Here is a 24714-nt window from a genome sequence, read left to right as displayed (position 1 = left end):
CATTTTTTAAGAGTGTATGAACAAAATTTGAAGAAATGTGTAACTATTGTCAGGTGGGATGTGGACAGAAGTATGTATGGCACAAAATGGAAGTTTCTGACACTCGTGTGAAGCATAAATACTGATGCCAGTTTGAGACAGCAATGGTAAAAGATGACCATGCTGCAGCCATTTTTAAAAGTCTCTTGCAAGTGATTATCTCACTTCACAATCAAAACCCAAACAATGAAGTCATGTAGGTGATGTCTGGGGAAACTGCATGTTAATATTGTCAATGGGCAAGTGTGTGGTGTGGTAGGTCCCCAGCAAGACTTTTTTGGCAGGTGAAAAATAGAGGGAGGATGTGGTGGAAGAAAAAATAAAATTTTTTATGTGTCATGGGCTTTGTCTTTAGGATGGATTGCTGAGCATTAAGATTATTCATTCTGCTGTCCTTTTAATTCAGTTTAGATATGTATGAATAGAGAATGGTTTCTATAATGTTAAGACTTTTCTTTAGTAGCTGCAGTACAGTTGTCTCTGTTTCAGAAACCAGAACTAGTCACCTGGGTATATGCAGCTGCACCAGGGCAAAACTGGAGGGCTATACCTCTCCATTATCAATAGCATGAATGGAAGAGTGATAAATGGCAAGGGACAGGGAGTGTTTTTCTTAAATTAGCATAAATTAAACTGTGTTTACATTTGAAAAATAACTTTAATGCTAACAGGAAATGACACTGGTGTGCTAGCTCCCTACCTGTGTCACTGATGTACAAATATGTCTGCATGTGTTGGTGTTTGGGGGAGTGGGTGTACCTACAGGATGGCAAGATCTGCCTGATGTTCTTCATAGTTGATGTAGTACTAAGCCCTGTTTCTTCCTGCTGTGCAGAAGCCCACAATTGGCCTGATTTACACATTCTTAGCTTCATTCCAAGCTGACAGACATTCATTGACCAATGTATAAGAAAGGGTGCCTGTCAGTGCCATTTTCAGTTCTTTCTACCTGTGCAGTCCAATGCGCTTCACATTTGTTTTGTATACTTGCAGTCCATCGGTCAGTTGATGTACCAAAGATTCTCTCTTCCAGATGGATAAGTACCCCATGGGGAAATTTCTTCTGTAATTAATGTTCAAAACAGTTGATAACTGTTTGTCCTGTGGAAAGCAAATCCTGCATAAAGATTTTCACCTCAGAGATTCTGGATACCCTCCAGACCTCTGTACATTGCTTCCAAAAGGTGGACCTCACATTAAATATACAAAAGTATCAGATGACACCCCAAACAAGGATCCTGTTTCTGGGGCTGAGGTACTCGCTGCTCATATGGAGGTCTTCATCCCTGGCTTCTTCTGTAGCATTGCAACCTCCAATTTCTGCAGGGCCTGCACTAACTTCAGCAACTGCTGGTCTGAACCTAAAAAAGCAAAAGGATAAAAGCCTAGGAACCCAGAGCTCTTAGAAGAAACTACTGTGTCAGCCCCTAAGTTGATTGAAGACCTTGGGGGAAGTGCCTTTGCAGCCCCCTAGGATCAGCGACTGTTAATCTGGGACCCTCTAGCATGACCCCTCGATAGGCCACCATGGTCCCTGGCCTACCCATGACTACCACCACCACTCGCACATCAGTCAGGTCTGACGTCACTATGCAGCCATCAGCTTTTGACATCTATTCCGAAGAGAGACCTTGGATGTCTCCTAACTACCAACATTCCTACTGAGGTTACAGTCAGATGGCCACATCCCTTTATCTTGCCTGTTAAACCATCTGATAAACTGAAACACGCTCCCTATTCAGCCTCCATGTCTCAGGCCAAAGTCCAGGATCTGGTCAAGATAGCAGAGGAATTTCTTTCATTAAATCCAGAGAATCCTCTCAACCTTCTTCTGAGGCTTCTCCAACTAAAACAACAAGGGAAGTAGTTTTCCAAGGGAAGGAAGACTTTTTGTCCTTTGAGAACGAGGAAGAGCTCTCTAATTTGGGTCATTTACAACTCCAAACCTACCCTGACTCAGACTCTTATGATACTCTGTTCGGCTTCTCCACCTGAAGACCTTTCCTTCGGGGACGCTTTACACAAAATGAAGGAAGCTTTTAACTGGCAAAGTAAGCAGTTCTTCCAGGCACAGACATTGCAGGGAACTATTAAGCTTTTCTTCTCCTGGACCATTGGCTGTTTCTCAAGTACACAGTGTACTAGATGTTTGTGAGGACAAAGCCGTGCACCCTGACTCCTTACCACCTGCACCTAGGAAACCAGACAGGTTTTATGGAGTGCTTGACTCTCTACAAATCTCTACAAAATCTTAAAGCTGATCTCCAGTGAACCTTCTAAAGGGGTTCTCAAAGGACCATCCAGACATCCTGTACCTAATGACAGGAAGGGCAGACTACTGGATAGATTTAGCAAAAAAATGTCTCTCTCTACAACTCTTGTCATCAGAACTTTTTATTGCCAATTCCATATGATAAAATACTTGGGATCTCTTTAAGATAAAATGATAGCAAAACTTGACTCCATGGCGGATAGAATGCTGTATAAGGAGGTGCAGGACATAGTTAGAGGACCTTTACAGGTAGCCAGACATTCCTTGAAATGTGGCTACGATGCCTTAGGTAGATGCTTCTTGCAGAGCAGCTGCCACAGGTTCTGTCATCCACAGACATGCATGGCTCAGAACTCATCCTCAGTCAGACCAAGTAAAGGCAGTTATTGGATGCCCCACTGGACAGAGTTCTTGTTCAGACCTCCAGCTGAACAAGTATTTGAAAAACTAGACAAAAAAGGCAAACAAAACTGTCAAAGAATTCTACTTTTCCCAAATGCCGGGATACTGTAGAAACTGTCCCTTTAAACCTTGGCCCTTTCCACCCAGACAAGACAAGGGGAGGCCGCTCCCATGGAAACAGACCAAGGCAATCCAGAAGATGGGAAACAGAACAGCCACAGAGATTGGATGCTGCCAAAAAAGTATGCCCAGCACAGAGAACTGTGACTATGTACTCCCCCTTTCTTCTCGGACACCTGTTTGGAAGACTGTTCTTCCTCATAGGCCAGTGGAAGATCATCAGAAGGGATAAGTGGGTTCTCAGCATTATAGAAAAGGGATACTATTGTCCAGTTCAGGGAAATTCACCACTTCTTGTTCATACCAAGACCTCTAAAGGAACAAAGAAAACCTCTTACACCTGATTATCAAAGATTTACTGCAGCAGGGATCCATGGAGGCTGTTCCCAAAGGTCAAGAGGATCGGTCTTGTCCCAAAAAGAGGGAACCTGGAAGACTGCTCATGGAGCTTTCAAAGCTAAACAAATTCCTCTACATCCTAAAATTTAAGATGCTTACATTACAAAAGCTGCTACCCACAATTTTTCAGGATGCCTTCTTGGTCACTATCAACTTAAAAATGCTTACCTTCATGTTCCTATAGCAATCAGTCACAGAAAATACATATGATTTGTAGCCCCAGGTTCCCACTTCCAATTTTGTATACTGCCCCAAGAGTTTTGACAAAATGTGTGGCACCCCTGTATAGCATACTGCAGAATGCTCAGGCTACACATCTGTCCCAATATAGACAGTCTCATCCAAGGAAGATCCACCTCCGAGACTCTGGATGCCACTGTACATTGCTTCCAAAAGGTGGGCATCACATTAAATATACAAAAGTATCAGATGACACCCCAAACAAGGATCCTGTTTCTGGGGGCCCTGAATGACTCTGCCCAAGAGAAGGCATTTCTTCCTCAGGGTAAGATTGTTCTCCTGATGGATTATTTGAACAACCTACTTGCCAAATAACTTATTGGCCAGAGTGTTTGTACGATCTTACAATAAGTGGCATTATGTATCTTGATGGTCCCTTTAGCAAAGCTACAAATGAGGAAATCTCAGTGGTTTCTCAAGTGTGTCTGGTAGTAGGACTCTATCCCTAGAAACCCTTCTCCCCTTGCTCCCATGCCTCAAGTGGGAACTTCTGTGGTGGAAGGACATCATATAAACGAGCCCAGGAACAACTTTCACACTGCCTGAGGCAGACAAGATAGTCACTACAGACAGCTTATGTGAAATTTGGGGAGCCCACTTAAGCCTACTGAGGGTGTAGGGCATTTGGTCTCAACAACAGAAGAAATTGTGCATCAGTCTAAAGGAAATGCTAGCAGCCATCTTAGCCATAAATGCTTTCCGGCAGCATTTAAGTACAGGGACTCTTCAAATCTGAGCAGACAGTGCCACTGACATGGTATATAAACAAGGAGGGTCCTTCTCTTACCCACTGTGCGGCATTACCAGAAAAATCTGGATATTAGCTCAAGACTTTGGGATTACCCTCACAGCACTGTACATCCCAGGTTACAGAAATCTTCTGGCTGACTCCCAGAAATTTACTAGATTAAAACAAATGGATGTTGAAAAGGGAAATCTTCCTTAAACTCCCCTCTCTGTGAGGGTCCCCTGTATGGACATTTTTGCCTCTCTCCACAACAAACTCCTGAGATTCTGCTGTGGAACACAACAGGAGAGAGCATAGAAAATGTATGCCTTGTCCCTTCCCATGGACTTATCAATTTCCATATGCCCCTCCTCCTTATCCTGATTTCAGGGGTGCTTACAAATATCAGGACTGTCAGACCCAGCATAATATTGGTAGTCCCTTTCTGTCTCAGACAAAATTGAATGTGCTTTGTGTTTCACTGTTGCAGTCATCACATTTAGGTTATCCCTGCCAGGGTAGCCCTCGGCCAGCCTGAATACCAGAGACTTAGTATTTCTGCGTTGGTTGCTGTCACTTGAGAACTGACATCAGGTCATCAAGTGGTATAAAGGAAGGCATCCAATGCCATTACAGAAGTATTTCTTGCCATATAGCCCAAAGCAGAAGCAGTTCGCATGAGTGCCGATCGGCTGCTACCTGAGTTTCGTTTCCAAATTGAAGTTGGTCTTCGAAAGCTAAGTACCCCATTGGGGATATTTTTTCGTGCACTAACAGATGTTAGAAAAAAAAAAATGTAAAGACAAAGACAGTGACAGACCGCACAGGAATAAATCTTCCAACAAACTTCTGTTAAGCTGGTCATCATTCCTCCGGAGCTCAGTGAGGCACTTTCCCAGCCCCTGATGCCTGCTTCAGTTAATTCACAGGCCGCTACTGAGATCCATTCAGAGTCCGGTATGCCGCAGAACTCTTCTTCGTCTAAGGATCCTGTGGTCGTCTCTGCCTTGGATGTGTCCGGAGCTGCTGTGCAGGCACCAGCTTCAGAGGAAGTCCTTTGCAACACCAAATCCCGACATAAACTGACGCCTTTTTTCACGACTACCGTTCTTTTGAAAACACCCAAGTTCCTTAGGCCCAGGGGTCGAACCATTACCAAGAAACCAGATACCCATTCTCAGGCGCCTGCTCCCTTGCCTCAGTCTCAAATGCTTAAAATGGTAGAGGACCTTATCATGCTGATTAGGGGAAGCCAAGCCACTCCCTCAAAAAGAAAAAGAGGTCTGTCTCCAGTACTTTTGTCTGGACAAGAGTCAGACAAATCTGATGCATCTGACTATGAAGACATGCAGCCCCTCTCCACATATGAGGATTCTGATGCAGAGGAATCCATTCCTTCAGCCTCTCCCCAAGAGGATTTTTCCTTCGGGAAACCCTACATACCTTATGGGAGCATTTCCAATGGGAGAGTTAAGACTACTCACAGTCTAAAAAGAGACTCAGAGAGTTCCTGGACGTTCCACAACACAGGCCCTTAGTTATTCCCCCAGTCCTAGATGTTGTGGATGATGTCTTCCTTGAATCCAGCTTGACTGCAGATGCACAGAAAACCAGACCGGTACTACAGAGTCCCTGATTCACACACATCTTTTTAAAAATCCAACAGTTGACCTTCAGGTCATTAGTCAAGGGCCAAAAGGGATTAAAGTAACCTCAGCTAAGAATCCCACCCCCTCAGACAGGGATTCCCAGGCACTGGACAGATGAGGTAAAAAAGTATACACCTCAGCTACTCTTGTTATCAGGGCAATAAATTGTCAGTTCCATATGCTTCAGTATCAGCAGCATACCTTGGAACTTCTTAAACAAAAAATTTCCTCCTTTCCTGCATGGGGAGAATTTAAAGATTTATAGGACTTAATGTATTCTGCTGTCAAGTAAATAAACACACTTTGCACTGTGGTTTTGATGCCCTAGAAGCTTCTTGCAGGGCAGCAGTAACCGAATCTGTCTTTAGAAGACATATGTAGCTTAAGGAACAACCCCTGCCAGACCATATCAAATCAAAATTGTTGGATGCACCCTTGCACAAAGATAACTTATTTGGTACTAAAGCAGAAGAGGTCTTAAAAAAGATGGAAGAAAATATATGCAGACTGTTAAAAGATTTCTTACAGGTCCAGCCCCCTAGGTTCAGCAGGCATTTTCCTTCCAAGCACTGGTCCTTTCCTGCTCTGAGTAGACAGGGCCAGCCTAGACCCTGTGGAAACAGACCCCTCAGACAGCAGCCCCGGGGGTTGCAGAGATCTAAACAGTGGACTACCTTCACTGCAAAACCAGGGAGTTCTAAGCCCCCCCATTATGCTAAGAACTCACAATGACTCTCTGCCTCCTGACCTTGCCTCTGCCCATCTTCACATACCCTAGGAGGAAAACTCTCCTTTCACTCAAGCACCTGGGCCACCATTATCAAGGACCAATGGGTACAAATTCCCCTTCCACACCCTTCCAACCCCAAAAGGGTTCCCAGGTCTACCACCAAATCAGTGGGCAGAGACTCAAAAATAAATCACTCCCTGCTCTCCTTGGGGGCGGTAGAGCACGTTCCTGTTTTGCAGATAGGCCAAGGCTTCTACTCCAGGCTTTTTCTAATGCCCAGAAAAGAGGGCACCTGGTGCCCCATCCTCGATGTATCCATTCTGAACACCTTCCTGGTGATTCCAAAATTCAAAATGCTCACCCTCCAGCAGCTGCCCATGCTCTCCAAGGACGCTTGGCTAGCCACCTTGGACCTAAAAGAGGCCTACCTCCACATTCCTATCGGGGAGTCCTGCAGAAAATATCTCCGCTTCAGGGCAGGATCTCAACACTTTCAGTTCTCTGCACCGCCCTTTGGCTTATCTACTGCTCCCAGAGTTTTCACAAAATGCCTGCCTCCACCCATTGCCTTTTGCAGACAAAGAACTATTCAAATTTACCCATACTTACAGGGCTGCCTTATTCAGGCAGACAGCCAGGAAAAGCTGCTCAAAGACCTGACCTTTGTAAAGGACCTACTAACCTCCCTAGGGTACACAATCAATGAAAAGAAATCCAAACAAATACCCACCAAAAGGATAATCTTCCTGGGAGCAAGTCTGGACGCAGCATCCCAGATGGGCATGCCTTACACCAGAGAAACAGATTTTCCTATCAGCTTACTTCTCTCAACTGGCCACCAGGCCCCAGCTTTCTGTAAGGAAAATTGTGCAAGCCCTGGGGTTCATGGCCTCTTTCATACTACTCATTCCATATGCCAGACTGCATATGAGGAAACTTCAGTGGTACCTAAAGCGCCTTTGGTGTCAACACTCTCAAGATCTGGAAACTCCTTCTGCCTATTATTCCTTTCCTGAGGAAGGAATTTCTTTGGTGGGCAAAAGCCTGCTCCCACAACAAGGGACTGCACTTCTCCCAACACCCTGCCACCCAGACCATCACCACAGATGCATCAGACTACGCTTGGTGTGCACACCTGGACGGCAGGTGGATACAGGGCCAGTGGAACCCCCAGCAACTCCACCTGCACATCAGTCAAAAAGAGATGATGGCTGTGCAGCAGGCCTTGATAGCCTTCAAACCCCTTCTATCTCCAGGGGTTCTCTTGATCAAAACAGACAACAACACTGTGATGTGGTACAGCAACAAGCAGGGAGGGACTCACTCCTCCTGCCCACTGTGCAGGCTGGCCATGACTCTCTGGTTCACAGCCTCTTCCATGCATATACACCTGTTAGTACAATACCTGCCAGGCTCTCTCAACTCCCTAGCAGACCAATTAAGCAGAAAGCTGTTGGACCCCCACAAGTGGCAGCTCAACAGAAACACCTTCTTCCTAATAACTCAGAACTGGGGAACCCCGGAGGTTGACCTCTTTGCCTCCCACACCAACCATCAGCTCAGCAAATTCTGCACCAGGGAGCATCACTGCATGGCTTGGAAAGTGGATGCCCTGTCCTTCCCCTGGGTTAACCTTTCGGTCTATGCCTTTCCTCCCCTTCCCTCTCATTCCCCTTTTCTCTCATTCCCAGGGTACTGCTCAAAATAAGGGAGGAAAAACCAAGGACCATTCTCATAGCTCCAGACTGGCCTAGACAGCACTGTACAGCACTGTGCAGCCTGTCCCCACTGCCTCCATGGAATCTTCCTCAGATTCCAAACCTACTAACTCAGAGGGAAGGGGAATTCATGCACCCCCAATTGCAGACACTCAATTTGGCAGCTTGGCTTATACTCAGACCAATCTGCCATTCTCAGTAAGCAGGTTCTGGATGTTATCCGAGAGGCCAGATGCCCTAGCACCAGAAAGTCTTATGCAGATAAATGGAAAAGATTCTGCACCAGGTTCCAGGCTAAGGAGGGCCAATACGTTACAGCCCCCCATCCCTCTCATCCTGGATTACTTAGCTGACCCTACTACACAGTGGTCTCTCTTTCTCCTCTATAAAAATTCATGCCTCTGCTATTTTTGCTCATTTTCCCACTGAGCAACCTCTTTTTTTACACCCTCTGATTAAACAGTTCCTCAGAGGGGCTAGCAACTTGAGGTCCCCAGAAGGGCACCAACACCAGTTTGGGACCTTAACTTTGTCTTGGAAAAGCTCGCCGTCCCCATTTTTGAACCAGCTTCTTCTGCAGGGCTAAAATTTCTCTCCTGGAAGACAGCCTTCCTCCTGGCCATCACGTCAGCCAGAAGAGTCTCTAAGCTGCAAGCACTCATGGCTGTGGAACCCTTCATAATCTTCCATGCAGACAGGGTATCCCTCAGAACTAATCCATCCTTCATGTCCAAGGTGGTGTCCAGTGTGACTCTCAACCAATCCATCCATTTACCCACCTTCTTTCCTACCCCACCAAAACAAGGGGGGAAAGGATTCTGCACACTCTAGATGTGCGCAGACAGCTCAGATACTATCTGGATAGGACCAAACTCTTCAGAAAGTCTGATCAATTGCTGGTTAACTTTGCTTCAGGGGCAGAAGGCAAAACAATCTCCAACAAACCATTTCCAAATGGATAGCACACTGCATCCATTTCCACTACAAACAGCATGGCAAGCCTTCCCCAAGGGGGTCAGGACACGCCACCAGAGTAGCCTCCACCTCTGCAGCTTTCCTTAGAGGAGTCTCCACCAGGGACATCCTGGAGGCTGCCTCCTACACATCTATTCATACTTTTACCAAGCATTACCACCTGCCTCTCCTCTCCAAATCCAGGGCAGGGTTTGCCTCTGCAGTCTTGCAGGGCATGCTAGCCAGCCCCTAGCATCCTGGACTGCCTCCACCCATTTCTTCAGCTTTGGGAATCTACCCAAATGTGATGACTGCAACAGTGAAACAGGAGGCACATAGTGCAGTTGTGTACACTTACCATAAATGTAGATGTGTGAGTGTATTTACTGTTGCAGTCCTGGTTTCTCTCCCTCACCCTTTCTCCTTTTCTTCCTTTTTTTCTTTTTTTCCTTGTTGTTATCCTTTCCTTACAAGGGACATATTGGTATTTATTTTCCACTGGTGGGGTTTTAGAAATAATAAATAAGAGGGGAGGTGATATAAGGAATAAGGTAGAGGAAGCAGAACAAAGATGGATTTTATTACTTCAGGCAGATAGGTCTCCTGGATTGAACAGTGCTGTTTACTTGAAACCTTTTTTAAAATCCAGACCACTAAAACATTAAGTAATATGGATTATTACATAAAATGTGTCTGTTATATGCATACTTCATTTTATCTTATGTAGAATATAAGGCAAATTAATATACTGATGTATGCAATTTTAATTAGTCTATGTCATAGTTCTATATGTGTTTTCATTGGTTGAACCATATTTTAAAATACTAATGTTTTAACTGTTTTTATGAGTCTGAAGAAGCGATCAGCTGACTTAGATCGTGAAAGCGCTTACTCTTGTTTAATAAAGGGCAATTGGTGTGAAACTGCAAGTGAACTGTTTCCTACCTTGACTACTACATCTCAGTTACAATTTTTGGCTGTATAAAGGGCACTACTGTGAAGCTGCAAGTGATTTATTTCCTGGCGTGGATTATTCCATTTTTATCTTCAGCTGTGGTCTAACCATTGGTGTTTTCATTTTTTTCTACCACCAGAGCCTGGCCTCCTACTTTGGGGGTTGCTGAGAGGTTAGGGGAAGAAAAACTGATGTAATAGTGTCTGATGCCTTCCTTTATACCACTGACGACCTGACGTCAGTTCTCAAGCAACAGCAACCGATGCAGAAATACTGAGTCTCTGATATTCAGACCAGCTGAGGGCTACCCTGGCAGGTATAACCCAAATGTGTGATGACTGCAACAGTGAATACACTCAAACATCTACATTTATGGTAAGTGTACAGAACTGTACTTTCTCTCTCCTCCTCACCGTCAGCAAGGGGAGGTTTTGCATGCTCCCAAAGGACATGGACCTTCTCAGCCAAATCAGGTAATCGATCTTCCACCCCAGCCTGGCATCTCTCAATCTATCTGCCTGGAGGATTGACTTGACACCCACTTTGATGTTTTACCCAAAAGTGGTGCTGTCTCTTTTAAAGGAGGCATGAAAGCCTATCAGCAGATCGTAGGTGGCAAAATGGAACAGATTTTCCACCTGGTTTCACGGCTAATGCACTATCCCAGCTCAAGCAGACATCATTTCAGTACTGCTTTATCTTTCACACCTATTTGAACAGGGCCATTCTTATTCCAGCATCAAGGTTCATGCTTCTGCTGTCTCATCTTGCTTGCAGACTACTCCACCACTCTTCTCTCACCCCATGTGTAACTGTTTCTAAAAGGGGTGATTCACTTGAGACCTCACAGGAGGAGCCCTCTTTTGGCATGGGATCTAAACTATACTATGTGTTGGAAAAACTAGCCATGCCACCCTTTGAGCCAGCTGCTACTGAACTTCTCAAGATGCTCACCTGGAAGACCACCTTCCTTAAAGCCATCATTTCATCTAGAATAGTCTCTGAACTGCAAGCTCATATGTGTATACAGCTTTTCACCATCTTCCACAGGCCAGGGTAACCCTCAAAATAAACCTGTAATTCACACCAAAGATAGTTTTAGAACAGCCTTAATCAGGCACTCCATCTGCCAGTCATTTTCCCAAACCCGCAGAACAGAGAGGAAAGAATTCTCCACTCACTGGATGTCAGCAGACAAATCTGGTACTACCTGAACAGAGCAAAAAGTAGGGACCAGTCAGACCAGTTGTTGGTATCCTTCACAGAGTGAAAACAGGGCAAGCCTGTCTCAGAACAAACCATCTCTAAATGGATTGCAAACTGCATCAAGCCCTGTTACATGCACCATGTAAAGCCTCTATCTGGTTACATTAGAACTCATTCCACCAGGCATGGGGCAACTACCACTGCTTTCCTTAAAGGGGTTCCCAGTCAAACTTTCCTAGAAACAGTCATTTGGAATTCTTTTCAGACCTTTACTAAACGCTATAACTTAGGACAGGTTGCCAGAGCAGGGTTCGCCTCGGCCATCCTACAAAATATTATTTCCTAAACCTACAATAATCCTCCATCCTCTTCCCAAGGATTATTACTGCAACAATGACTACAAAGAACATAATAAAGCTGTGTCCCACATGTCGTAATTGTAGATGTTTGAGTACATCAATGTTGCAGTACCTATTTCCATCCTCCTACCAATCAGCTATGTAAGGGCCATCTCTGTCACTGTTATGTATAATCCCATTGGCTCATACATGCGTTTCTTATTCCTTTGCATTCACAACTAATACCAGACAACTGGGGAAGTTGTGCTGTTCTCAGGCATTAAACTACTTTTCTCGGCTTAGAAAAACCTGAAGGTGGTGCTGATGGATGCCATTCTTATACCTTGATGTTCGGATGTTGGTCATTTTGCATCCATCGGCTTAAAATGATGCTAAGTGGGACACAACTGTACTTTCTTACATGGGGGCGTCTCCTGCAGTGGTTGATCGTTGGGAATATCATTCTTGTGCCCTCTTACATAGCTTTATAAAAATGTTCTAATTTCACATTCATTTTTTACCCACACCAACAGCACTCTGCACAGGTTAGTATGTGAGCAACAGAATGGCCACTATTTATTTTCAGACACTAAAATTGTATCTCTGCTTGGCATTTATTAGTGGTAGATGCTTTGTTTGATGCCAAAAAGTAATGACCTTACAAATGTTCTTGTAGTTTGCTACTAGATTACGTATCATGACCATCAAGTGTCACTGCTTGCTGTGCCTGAGACAGCAACACAGAGTGATAGTCAGCTTGGCCAAAATTTCATCTCAATGACTAGACTACACAGGCAGGAAAAGCCTGAGGCCTCCCTGTCACCTAACATTTTGTGACCATATAATCAGCCCTTCACAGGTATCAAAAGAAGGGCCCATCTTATAGGTTCATAAGTAAGTACTAGGCTAGCTGCCCATGCTTGACATTTTAAGCCTAACCAGTTTCCCTTTTTGTGCTCAAAATAACCCATCCCATTCGGTTATAGATTGGCCTTACCCCCATCCCATGGTTGATAATTATATATTGCTTGTAGTGAAAATAACTGGGATCATACCATAGATAATTTGAAGAGATCCTTGCATGGAGCAAATTATTTAGGAGCTGGCTGTGTCCATTAGTAGTACAGTAGGCAGATCTATTTCCCACCCATAGATCTAAGTTGCTGTTGAATATGGACAGGATGAACTTTGTTTTATATGGATGGTGAGTCTGTTCCATAGCAGCAGTATCCTCTGCCTGATATACCTGTCCCTCCAAACCATTCTGTTGATAATGCATAAGAGGTTTAGATCCCTAGACCAAGTATTTCTGATGCAGTTTGACTTGCTGATGTGCAGTAAATCCATCAGTAGTGGGGGGTCAAAGGATGCCTTGTATGCCAGACAGGGGTCACCTTTTAGCAGACTATAGGGTATCAACTATAATGACAGGGCTTTGAGTTGGTCCATGTAGGCCTAGTATCCTTTTAGTAAGGTATCTCTGTGGATCTTCCAGTTGTTGCATATGTTTGGACAGATACATGCCAAAGCAGCATTATATTCAATGAGGACTGAGTAAAGGGGACAATGACATCCCTTGATCTAAACACAATCCCTTTGTTTATAAGCTGTGCAATACAGAAGGACTTCTTACAACATTAGATACTTGCTAGCCAAAAGTTAGGTCACTCTCCACATAAGTTCCCAAATCCCGTCATTCTTAGTGGCATATTGTCAATGTAGTAATTCCTTGGGTAGATGACTTTCCAAAGAATTCAATAATGCATTTTTTGGGGCATTTAGTTTCACTCCATGATTTTGGCATCAGTTGTTTATATGGAACACACCTTCCTGCAGGATGGCTAAGTCATTTGGGGATTGAGTGACTGCTTCTAGCTTAGTCATCTGCAAACTTAATCAGCCAGAGCCGCTTTGGTATTGACTTTTAATTCAGAAAAGTAGATGATAAACATTAGAGGTCCCAGCGCAGAACCCTTGGGGACTCAACTGTTGACCAGTCTCTCTGTGGAGGTAACGTTCCCTTATTTTTGATTATCTGTGTCCTGTCTGTGCGCCAGTTGGCATTCCAGTGTGTGACATACGAGTTTATTCCCAGGTTTTTTTTTTTATAAGCTTTTCTACTATGCCTGAGTGTGAAATTGTGTCAAAAGCTTTGTATACGGTGTTTACCTTGAGCGATTGCTTTGGTGACCTTTACAAAAAAAATCCACCAAGTTAACTAAATATAATCTACCCTTGAGGAATCCAAACTGAGAAGGGTCTAGTGTTGAAGGGTCCAGTGTTGAGGAGTTCCTTATACCCTGATTGATCAATTCCATGAAACGTCTTTCTGTGGCTTTGCATATGGGGCTGGTTAGACTTATGGGTCTGTAATTGCCTGAGTCTGTGGAAGGTCCTCTCTTATGCAAAGAAATGGCTGTAGCTGTTGTCCATTCACTTGGTACAAAACCTGCATAGAGGCTGAGATTGAACAGTGTTGTTTGTGGGAAGAGGGGTTAAATCCTGCTTCTTCATCTATTCAAGATGCATCCAGGGATATTGTCAGGACCCATTGATGCAGTATTTTTAACTTTTGATAGCACTGTTAGGACTTGATCTAGTGTAATAGCCAGTTTCGGGTGTATGTTGTGGAACAGACAGAGGGGAAAAAAAGAAGGTTAATAAAGTCAGAGCTAATTTTATTGGCCAATAGGTTCGCTATATCTTTAGCCTTAGTGTAGTGCTTTTAAGATTACGAGCATAACTAAAAAATGCCTTTTGATTGTCTCTGGCTTGGGTAACTATTTTAGCCTCAGCTTGGCTTTGGTGGATTATATCAAACTCTTCATTTGTTTATTTCAGTGACAAGAGCTCTAACATTCTGGGAATCACTCTTCATTCTTTTGGTCAAAATTATTTTCCTATTATGATGCAGCTTGTTGATGTTATGGTTCCACCATGTGGGCTTGTTTCTGGGGTTTGCCCTGCATGTGTTCCTACAAGGTACAGCTGCATCTATGAATATGTATAGTTGTATGGTATAGTGTGGTGGTGTATGTTTCTGCATATTCAGTGGAGTTTACTGGGTTTGGTGGGGAATTTGAAACTTGCCAGTTTATTGCTTAGGAGTAGGTAGTTTCTCTAAAAGACTAAAGGTACCTTGCTGGAAGTGGTCTCTGGTTTGTTTTATTTCAAAGGCGATTGCTTTATGGTCAGACCTAACAAGTGATGAAGATACACAAGGAATTATAAAAAGATGCTGCCAAATTAGCAAGGACAAGATCCATTGTGTTATTCCCCCTAGTGGGTACTCTAATTGTTCCAGGGCATTTGTACTGACAAAGTCCAGGACTATCTGTGCTTGTGCATAATTGGTGGTGTAGGCTTCTCAGTTTATAGTTGAATAGTTTAGGTCACCTAGGAAAAGGGCATTTTAATACTGAGTGATTCTACTTCCTCTAGATAGGTGTAATGACTTTTGTTTGTCATAGAGAGAGTTTTATACTTAGCTAATATTTGGTACAGGATCTTACTGATGGTTATTTGGTCTTCAGGAAGCTCTAGAGCATCATGCTGCTTTACCAGCATTAATGCAAGTCTCTTCTAGATGTAGCTTGAGACACCTCCACCTTTTTCCCCCTCCTGCGCAGTAGCTGGTCTTAGGTGCGGAGGGCATTTATACCCCTGCCCAGCCGGAGTACTCTCGACTATTTTAAACCATGTCTCAGTCACTATACAGATGTCAATATCCTCTAGGGTGAGAAGGGCCTGTAGGGAGTGGAGTTTCTTGCTTAGGCTCCTAGCATTGATCAGTAACAGCTTCATATTTCCTTTGCTTATTCCCCATATATTGGTAGGTTTATCAGGTTGGCACTGCCTAAAATGCAATATGGGGGTGGACAATGCATTTGCCAATAACCAAAACCCTAATCTTCAGCCTGAAGACAATTGATATTAATAGGCCCAAGACAGGATACTGGGAGATAAGATTTAATATGCTTCCCTTCTCTTTGAAGTATCCCATGACTGCAGCAGCCTCTTATTCTTTCCCCAAGTCATTGCTGTGTAGTGAGACGACGTGTATTTTTGATACGTGTAAATTTAAGCAGGATAGCACTTTAACTTGCCCATAGTTGAGAGTGACAACAAGGCACCTACAGTAAATGAGGAGTAAGACAGAGGCCATAGAATCCACAAGGGTCTGTGTATTCACCTTCCTGTCTCACAGCAATGATCACCGAGTTGCTGTGGCATCCTCTGACTCCTTCTGCAGCTGAATATGGACCATCAGACTTCACATGTCACTGGTGAACTTCAAAGACCTGTGTGGTATGTATTGAAAGATGACAAGAGCGTAGAAGAGCATGTGCAGCGTAGATAGTATAGTCTTCTTTAGACCCAGCATCTCTGGCACCTGTACCTTTAGACTGAATTTTTCTTGCATTGCATTGCCTCCCCCAGAATCACACACATTCGGTAGTTAAAAGTTCAGGTACTGGTCTTTTGTTCTGTTTGAAGTGCACAGTTTCGAGAAAAGCTTCCAAAGAGTCTCCTCATATCTTGATGATCCAGTGATCTCAAAATCTGAGGAGTATGAGATTTCTTTGTTCAAGACTGGGATAATTAATCTCTCTCTTTTCTAATACTACCGTTGAGGATTCCCTTTGAGGAGGTGTCTAAAATTATGAAGGGCCACTTTGGAGCAGCTTTCCTATTTCTGCCAAGAAACTTTTATCACTTAACAGGAAGGAAGGAAGGCAGTGAAGTAAACCGCAGTGCCAAACAGTTTTAAAATGTAGATTTTATTAATAAACCAACTCGTTCTTTAAAATGTGCAAAACTGTGTGAAGAATAAATGAGTGCTTTTGTCCTGGTTATACCCCCAAGACTTCATCAGATAATTAAAAAACAGTGCACACCTTCTTAAATAACTTCTCTAAGTCACATGGCTTGCCTTAAAGCTTCTTGAGTCCACACCAAATGCATACAGCCAGATAGACTATAAAAAGCCAGGTACTGTTAAAAGCCAAAGCTTGTTATAAATGCAGTCAAATACTCTCTATTAAAAATACCCTATCTGGACTACTAAAAATGCAGATGCAGTACATTCATATGAAACCTGTGGAAAAAAGCTGTAAAAGAAATTGGATAGTAGCCCAAATAAACACACAAAAGTCCTCCTCATTTTTATGTAAACTAGTATCCCCCATCAAAGTACTAACCAGGCCCGACCCTGCTTAGATTCCAACATCAGACAGGATCAGGCACATAAAGGGTGGTAAGACCATAGATAATTTATGCAACACCATGGTCGATTTATATATAAAACTGTAACAAACAAATTTACGTAATAAGTAACATAAAAAAAACAGGTTTAGCTATCATTACCTTTCTTGGTTAAATTAATGTTTGAATTAAACCATGATCAGCCCATTTACCCACCCAAACTGTACAATGGGGAAATAAAACATCTAAAAAGTGCCAGGGTCTATTGGGTACCCCCTAATAGCTCAGTAAATCCAGGTCCACTTATAGATGGAATAAAACACAATAGACCTGTTAAATTTTGAGGTGTGTTGATTCCGTCACCCTTATACCACACTTCTTAACATCTTTGTAGACTAACCTTTGAATTAAATTGATTCTGCCTCAGTTTGCAGATCCTTTTTGGGCAGAAACGCTCAGGCATATGTATGGACTAAAAAAAGTTTTCATGAGGTTTAATACACCTTTAATGCTATGGAGGAGGAAGTAGATACAGCTGCTTTTTCTATCTCCAGAGGGTAGCTTGATTATTGTCCTTTCTGCTCGCTGAGATGTTGAAACAAATTGCTTGGGTTCTTCTTTTAAAGGATTATGTCTTGCTTTAGGGATCCTACCCAAGAGATATTTGAAGGTCTCCAGAAGAGAGTTCTGTTTACTCTGGAAAGCATGCCCACAAATACCACCAGTCCACAAAAGAAAAAAGTTTGCGGGTATTAATGAATGCTAGCTGATCATTTTCTCTCTCTCAATCTGTCTGCCCCCCACACCTCCAGAACCTCTTGCCATATTTCCCAAGAAGTGTTCTGTCATGGCTTTGATCCTTAATTACTTCGGTCTCCCCACATTTTCATTAGCACTATTAGGAAAAAGAGTCTCCAGTTAACTCCATCTTGGAGTCCCATCACACAGGTTATATGGATTTTACACATGAGGTCACGACCTGGAAATTAGCAGTATCCCTATGTGCTTTTTATACTATTAGTTTGCACAATATATTAGTCCTTTTTTTCACAAACAAATTAGAAAGAACGCAGCAGGAGGGCTGTGGAAGGGGTTTTCTTTGTTCTCAGGAAGAAAAGTCATCATCCTTTCATGGATCTGTGCAACTTAAGCTATCATATAAGATTTGTGAAGTCTGTCGTCACCATCCATGCAGTAATGCTGTTGTTGTCAGGGGGTTATTGGATGGTGTGAGTAGATATGCTGGTAGCTAAACAGGAATTAATTTTTCTAAATACACAGCTTTTTCATTATGAAGTTCCCCTTTTTGCTTTTCATTCACCTCACCCCATAGTGTTTAGCAAATTTTTGTTATGGTTACAAAACCCTGCAGTAGACATATAGAAAAATGTATTCCTTCATCTAGTTCAGACCTAAAATTCATCAATATTGCCATGGATTTTGTCTGTTTCCAATTATTCCTCCAGCAGGAGATGACGCAAGTCACAAGACCTGGTATTCTGGCTGTCCGTGTGTGAAAGGTCTCAAGCATTGCTGACATTTGGATCGTCGAGTGGAATTTTGTTGTGCTCTGTCTCATTAAACCTGTTTTATCAGATCTGATGCAGTGATAGCATGAATTAGCAGAAGCATTGACTCCCCCACCCCTTGCTGAAACCAGTGCTCATATTTGAAATTTGGTAACGAGTTTCATTTTTCAATTATTTGTCAGTTTGTTTGATAACACAATTTTCCCTTTCAGTTTTCTAAAGTAATCAAAGAATGTTACTATTGCTCATTGGGGGGGGGACAAGATGATTAGTCAGGAAATAAAAAAAAACACACATATATGCAGGTTTAAAAGGAAAGACCCCCCTTGGAAACATTCATAGGTCCAAACTTTGTGTTTAAATCCAGATGTAGTTCGCTTCTTAGAGAACCGATTCCTCAAAAGAGTAGTCGGGTACAAATTACTTCTTTTAATATTGTTTGGTTTTCTTCATCTTCCTGCACACACGTGTGTGCGCATGCACCTATGTTCCTGGCTAAGATGACCCCCCCCCCCCCACACACACACACACACACACACACACCATTCTCTGTTACAACTAGCAGAAGGCATGTCAAACCTCAAGGCTGGGTATAATACAAAAATGTTAAAAAGTTCAGTTCAGTTTGTTTGTCCCAACCTAATTGTCAATAGTTTGTTGTAGTTGCTACTTTGTAAAAGCTGTGTTCCTCATAAGAGCTGTGGTTTTGACCTGTTTAACACTTTATGCCAACTTGTCTGGGAAGTTAAGTTGCATATTGGCAGTGCAGTCTGTAAAGCTTGTTGACTAAGACTGTACTGTGATCCTTGTAAAGACATTACGTTTGTGAGAGCAATCAGGAAAAGTAAACAAGGATGCATTTTTTGGCTGCTAAGATTACAGATAGTAGCATGGCAACAAAGCTGCAAGGATATGGCTAGTTCCCTCCTCTTCTTAAATCATCTGTCACGCCCTTCCCTGGATGTGAAGACTTTTCCGAAATGAGTGCAGCTCATCTGCTGTGCGTCAGGGACTTCTCTGTATGTAAAGTAGCCCAATGGTGCCACCTTTTGAGCAGTTTTAACACTGCAGAGCTGTCTCTGCTTGCTTGTTGCCTGCAGTCCTCTGTCATCAGTTTATCATTTTATAACACCCGAGTTAAGAGTCAGCAGTTACTTTAATAAAGTTTCACATCAGCTGAAATAAAAGTTAAAAAGAAATCAACACGTTCAAATCACAGCTGTTACACAACTTTTCCATAATTAGTAATAGTATGAAAATGTAAGTGCTTACATGTTGGACACAAAATGCAAATTTTTTATTTAGGAGGAGGAGAAAGGTGAAGAGCTTGGCATAGTCAAGTAGTCAAGTTTTTGTTACAAAAATAAAGGAGTTTCCCAAATCTGTTGTAGAAGATTATATTAACTAGTGTGTAAAGCTTGGGATAGCCAAGTTAGAATGGACTAAGATGATGGCTTTCTACAGGGGGTGAGTATTTGTGTGTGCATGCATGTATGCACATGGCGTGGGTACCTAGAATTAGGATTTAGAACAGTATGGTTAAAGCAGTACCATGAACTGGGTTCTGGTGGCTCACTTCACTGAATATGATAAAGTTATTGTAGTATCTTTAAAGGAGTTTAATAGTGAGGCTTTTAAATGTGGTGGAGAAGGGAAACGTCCTGTTTCATGGAAAAAAATATAGAGGAGTCAAATTCCAAACAATGTGACTATCAGGTTTGATTTCCTTCAACCCATTTTTAAAGATGGCTGCTTTGTTCATGTCCTTGCCTTTCTCTCTGCTGATAAACCAGTGTACATTTAACAAGTTTCTATACCCTGGAAGTTAGCAAAAATGATCCTTTTACATATAGGTAGCCCTTCACCTGAATTCAGTATCATTTAACTCTCTTATGTATGGGTTATCAGCTTTCCTTTAAATTTTGGAAAAATTCTGCAAATTGTCATTATAGTAACACTAACAACTTACTGTCAGACTAGGCATGGATTTCTTTCTGCTCTTGAAGCTGTTGTAGTTTCCTTCATGTAACTGAATGTATAAGTGTTAACTTAAGTATAACAGTGTTACTTTTTTCCTTGACTTGTCAAAGGCATTTGATACAATTAGCCCACCAGTTCCTTCTCAGCAGCATAGTGCTCGACCTCAACCTATTTGCTTAAGAAAGAGGTACCAAACCAAAGTCATGAAAGACAGAGGCCCAAAGTCAGGAACAGTTTTTAATTTTGCGGTTCCTCACTTGTAACGTTAATAAATAACAGATTTTGCATTAATGTGCATTTTCTGAAGAACAGCATCTCAGAAAAACTAATGCTAGCCTTTTTTAGTGACTAATGCTCATTGAGTTTCCAGAAATTTAACAAATTTGTATGAAGGACACAGCAAATGGGGACAGTTGAGAAGTATGCAACAAGTTATAAAGGTTATCATGCAGTGGACTATCTGCTGAGACTACTCAGTGAGTCACCAGCTACCTTGAAGGGAAATTTCAGTCTTTCAGATTAGATAATGCCAACTTGCACAACCTTCCAGTCCACACTTAGTTGCATTGTTTCTGCCTATGTCAAAGTCACGTGTTAACATTAACCCAATATGTAAACATTTCTCACTTCAGCTTCGACTGTGTCCACTCTGTAGTCAGTGCTTCACTATATATGTAGCCATTTTTGAGCCTCATTGTCAAACCACCGCACTAACTTGATCTCACCTATAACAAGGACACCTGCTTTGCTGGTGGTGTGATTACTAGAAGCATAAAACAAAAACAAGTTAGAAGCTAAGCTATGTAAGTTTTATTTTTAAATTTTGAATGGTCAATAAATAGTTTAACTAAGACTTACCTAGCATTGCTAATGGACTTTTTAGTTGTACGGCTTATTCTGTTTTTTTTTTTCTTTGCTGATGTTATGCCTTTCTGTTCTCTTCACTTATCTGACTTAGAATTTTCCAGCTATCTGAATCTTACTTATATAAGAATGGTTTGGAAACTGTTACACTTTGGTGAATGCTAACCATTATATCAGATACTCACCTAGAGCCCTTTGCTTCTCCGACATTTCCCAAGTGTATAAGTAAATCCAGCTACGAGTGAACCAGGAGATACATCCCCATGGTTCCTACAAAAGACAGTGTATTAATCTTTCTCTCAGCATACAGAACCTCACCCTCAAACATTGCTACAGAGAGATCATCAGGTCACACCTATGTGGTACTGAGTGTTGTAATTGTGAGGTTACCTGGAATTGCTAAATATCTGACAGCTTCCGCCTAATTTTTGTATTTCTACATCTGTTGTGTAGGACCCCCCCCACCACCACCATCTCATATCAGTCCTCCCCATCTCCTCTCTCACTTATCTCTTACATTCAGTTGCTTCCCTGCTCCTTATGGACACTGTCCCTGTTTGTGCTATTATCAGACATGTAATTCCTAAGAAGTGTTTTCATGTGGATTTCCTATGAAACATTCTTACCTCTCCAGTTATTACTATAACATTCACCTCTTCTGTCTGTGACATCTACTAAATATTACTTTATTTGGTTGTAGGCTGTCCTTCCTCCTTGTTTTTTTAACACTAATTTTCTTCAGCATCTACATATGCTGTATTTGTAACCACGGCCCCATACTCAAGTATCCTGTACCCATGACCCACTGTCACTGGGCATGCGTTATGCATTTATATTTTGCTTGCTGTTTCGAGTATAGCAGTGCCATGAATTTGTATCTGTATTCAGTGCACATTGTGAATATTCTTTAGGATAGTTCACGTATGATTCAAAGTACAACTGTCACTGTATGGATGTTATGCATATGAAGCTCTTCAGCCATTTTGACAGTTATACCTTTTTATCATTGTTTTGTTGTACACTGTATATTCCTGCATGTATATCCATTTCTGTGTACTCCCACATTGCTTATATTGTACACATTTTGTTAGTAAATCTTGCATATTTGAGACTCTAGCTCCTGGACATGATTCTACTCAGCTAGACCTTTTAGTAAACAAATAGATGAGGTCCCTCTGCAGTTGACTAAGGTTACATATTCTGGCACCTCCTTTCACACGGTAGGGTTAGCAGTATTTTAATGTTTCACATAACAGGAAAAACAGTATTCAGGATACTAAATATATTTTCACCAATATTCATACTTGTTGCATCAGATAGAACATGTTCATATTCAAGATTTTTAATTTATCAGTGGAAGCTTCCTTTTGTGATATTTGTAACTTTATAACAGTATTGTAGGTTTACTGCTGTTTATAAAATACAGGCACATTTTTTTATGACAGCATGCTTTCACTCATGTAGGTTACTGGAATATTGTCATTCATGGACGGAAGCACTCTTACAGACTCTACACTAAGCTACTAAATGAGGCCACAAGATGGGCATCTGCCATCCAGGGAGTCATCGACAGTAAGGTTCCTATTGAGACCCCCACACAGCAGCTGATCCGGGATATTAAGGTGAGATACTAAGTAATTCAAAGATAATGGCATCTGGAGTAAAACAGTGATTTGCTTACATGTGTATATCTATGTATGTAGATATATATATATATATATATATATATATATATATATATATATATATATATAGATATATATATATAGATATATAGATATATATATACACACACACACACACACACACACACACACACACACACACACACACACACACAACAGTTGGACTTAGAAAACGGCCTGAACCTTGGAACTTCTGCATTCTTTACTGATATCACCATTAATGGAACATCACAAATTGCTCTAGAATCCAAGGCAGTGTTTTTTTTTTATTTCCAAAAGACTTGCAAATCTAAGCTTCCAATGAAATATAAGCTAATTTGTGAAGCGAGTAAAACACTGCTGTATATTTAGGATTCCTAAATGTTTTCAGTAGAATGAATATTTAAACAGGTTTTCTAACACAATTTTCTTAAGTAATTCTCACCAGAAATGAGGGTTTGCCAGCTCCTTTTGTCAATGCAGAGTGACTACACTTGGCCCACCTCCGTTAGCATACAGGGATAAATTCCTGATTATAATCTGGGCAACCTAAATTGAATTAGTGGCTGGAGCACTGGCCAGAATTGGCATGAGAGAGGAGTGAAGCTACTATGCCAGCTTGTCTCAAGGGAGGGTGTGGGCAGTCATGCATATAGAGTACATGTTCCTGTGGTTGAATGGTTGAGTCCTGGGTGAAGACCAAAGACCCTTCAAAGGGAGGCAGGGCTGTGATAAGGGGGTTTACAGCATTTTTAGAAATGTGAGACACATTCTCACAAATGGCCACTGACCAAAAAAATCCTGCATGTTACTTGACATGCATAGTGAGGTTATAGCTGCATCCTACATAAAACAACCCCTGATCGCTGCTTCAGTGATGGAATCTCTTTTATTTTTTTTTTTTCATCTTTTTTTTGGACCTCCACCCCACCCCACCAGAATTGAGCCCAGTGGTTCCTCTTTCCAGTCCATTCATTCCTCATTTGTGTAAGCCAGTGATTTCCTGGTGAGGCAGTAGCTCATGTCCCATTTGTTCTTGCTGTTGGAACCTTCCATCAACTCCTACTCTTGCTACAAGATTCAGGTGGTAAGTAGTGGTCCAGTTTGCTGGTTCTGCGAGGTAGTCTGCCCTATCCCTTACAGTGCAACTTGCACACAGCAACTTAGGTGCAAAAGACTTAAGCTGTCTGGGATATACATCGAGTGCTCCCATTAAGTGTCACCCATGCAAGCCAGAGACATACGCAACCCCCCCCCCCCCAGGTGAGCAAGCCAGCCACTACCACTCACCCATTCTCCCTGTGCAGCTTCTGCATGCACCTGAGAAACTATTTGAACTGTGGTTGGCCTCAGCATAATCTGGACTTTATCCCTCTGTGCCACAGAGGTCTATGGCAGCCCTTCCTTGTCAGATTTCCTCATGGCTTGCAGGGAATGAGTGATCCAGCTAAACAAGGCAGGGTCTAATTCTTGCAGGAATCAAGGTCAAATGAAAAAAAAAGTCACACTAAGTGCACATGTATCCATCAGTATCGATCAGTAATATTCGGTAAGGGGGTATGATAGTAAGACAACTTCATATCCCTTTTTATTTGCTTATTATTGACTCCATGTGTGAGGCTCAGTGTTCTATACTTCAGACTCCGGGCCTAATATTCCTTCAAGGAGTCTGTCTCCAGTCCGATTAAATAAATTGTATCTATTTCTGTAATTCTAAGAGGCA

The 24714-nt window shown here is 42.2% G+C and overlaps 1 protein-coding gene across 1 annotated transcript in view; it reads left to right on the top strand.

The window, feature by feature from the left end:
* Positions 1 to 24714, top strand: part of LOC122804987 (unconventional myosin-X-like) — a 2302513-nt gene that overhangs the window by 2128330 nt on the left and 149469 nt on the right. The window contains exon 29 of the mRNA XM_044075233.1: positions 22792 to 22949. Within this exon, the coding sequence (XP_043931168.1) occupies positions 22792 to 22949 (158 nt within the window). The remainder of the gene's footprint in view (positions 1 to 22791; positions 22950 to 24714) is intronic.

This window comes from Protopterus annectens, chromosome 6.part0 (assembly GCF_019279795.1).
Source record: "Protopterus annectens isolate FY-2018-M chromosome 6.part0, PAN1.0, whole genome shotgun sequence".
NCBI classification, from domain to species: Eukaryota; Metazoa; Chordata; order Ceratodontiformes; family Protopteridae; genus Protopterus; species Protopterus annectens.
Note: the sequence above shows the minus strand (reverse complement) of the source record. Positions and strands in the feature narration are given on the sequence as shown.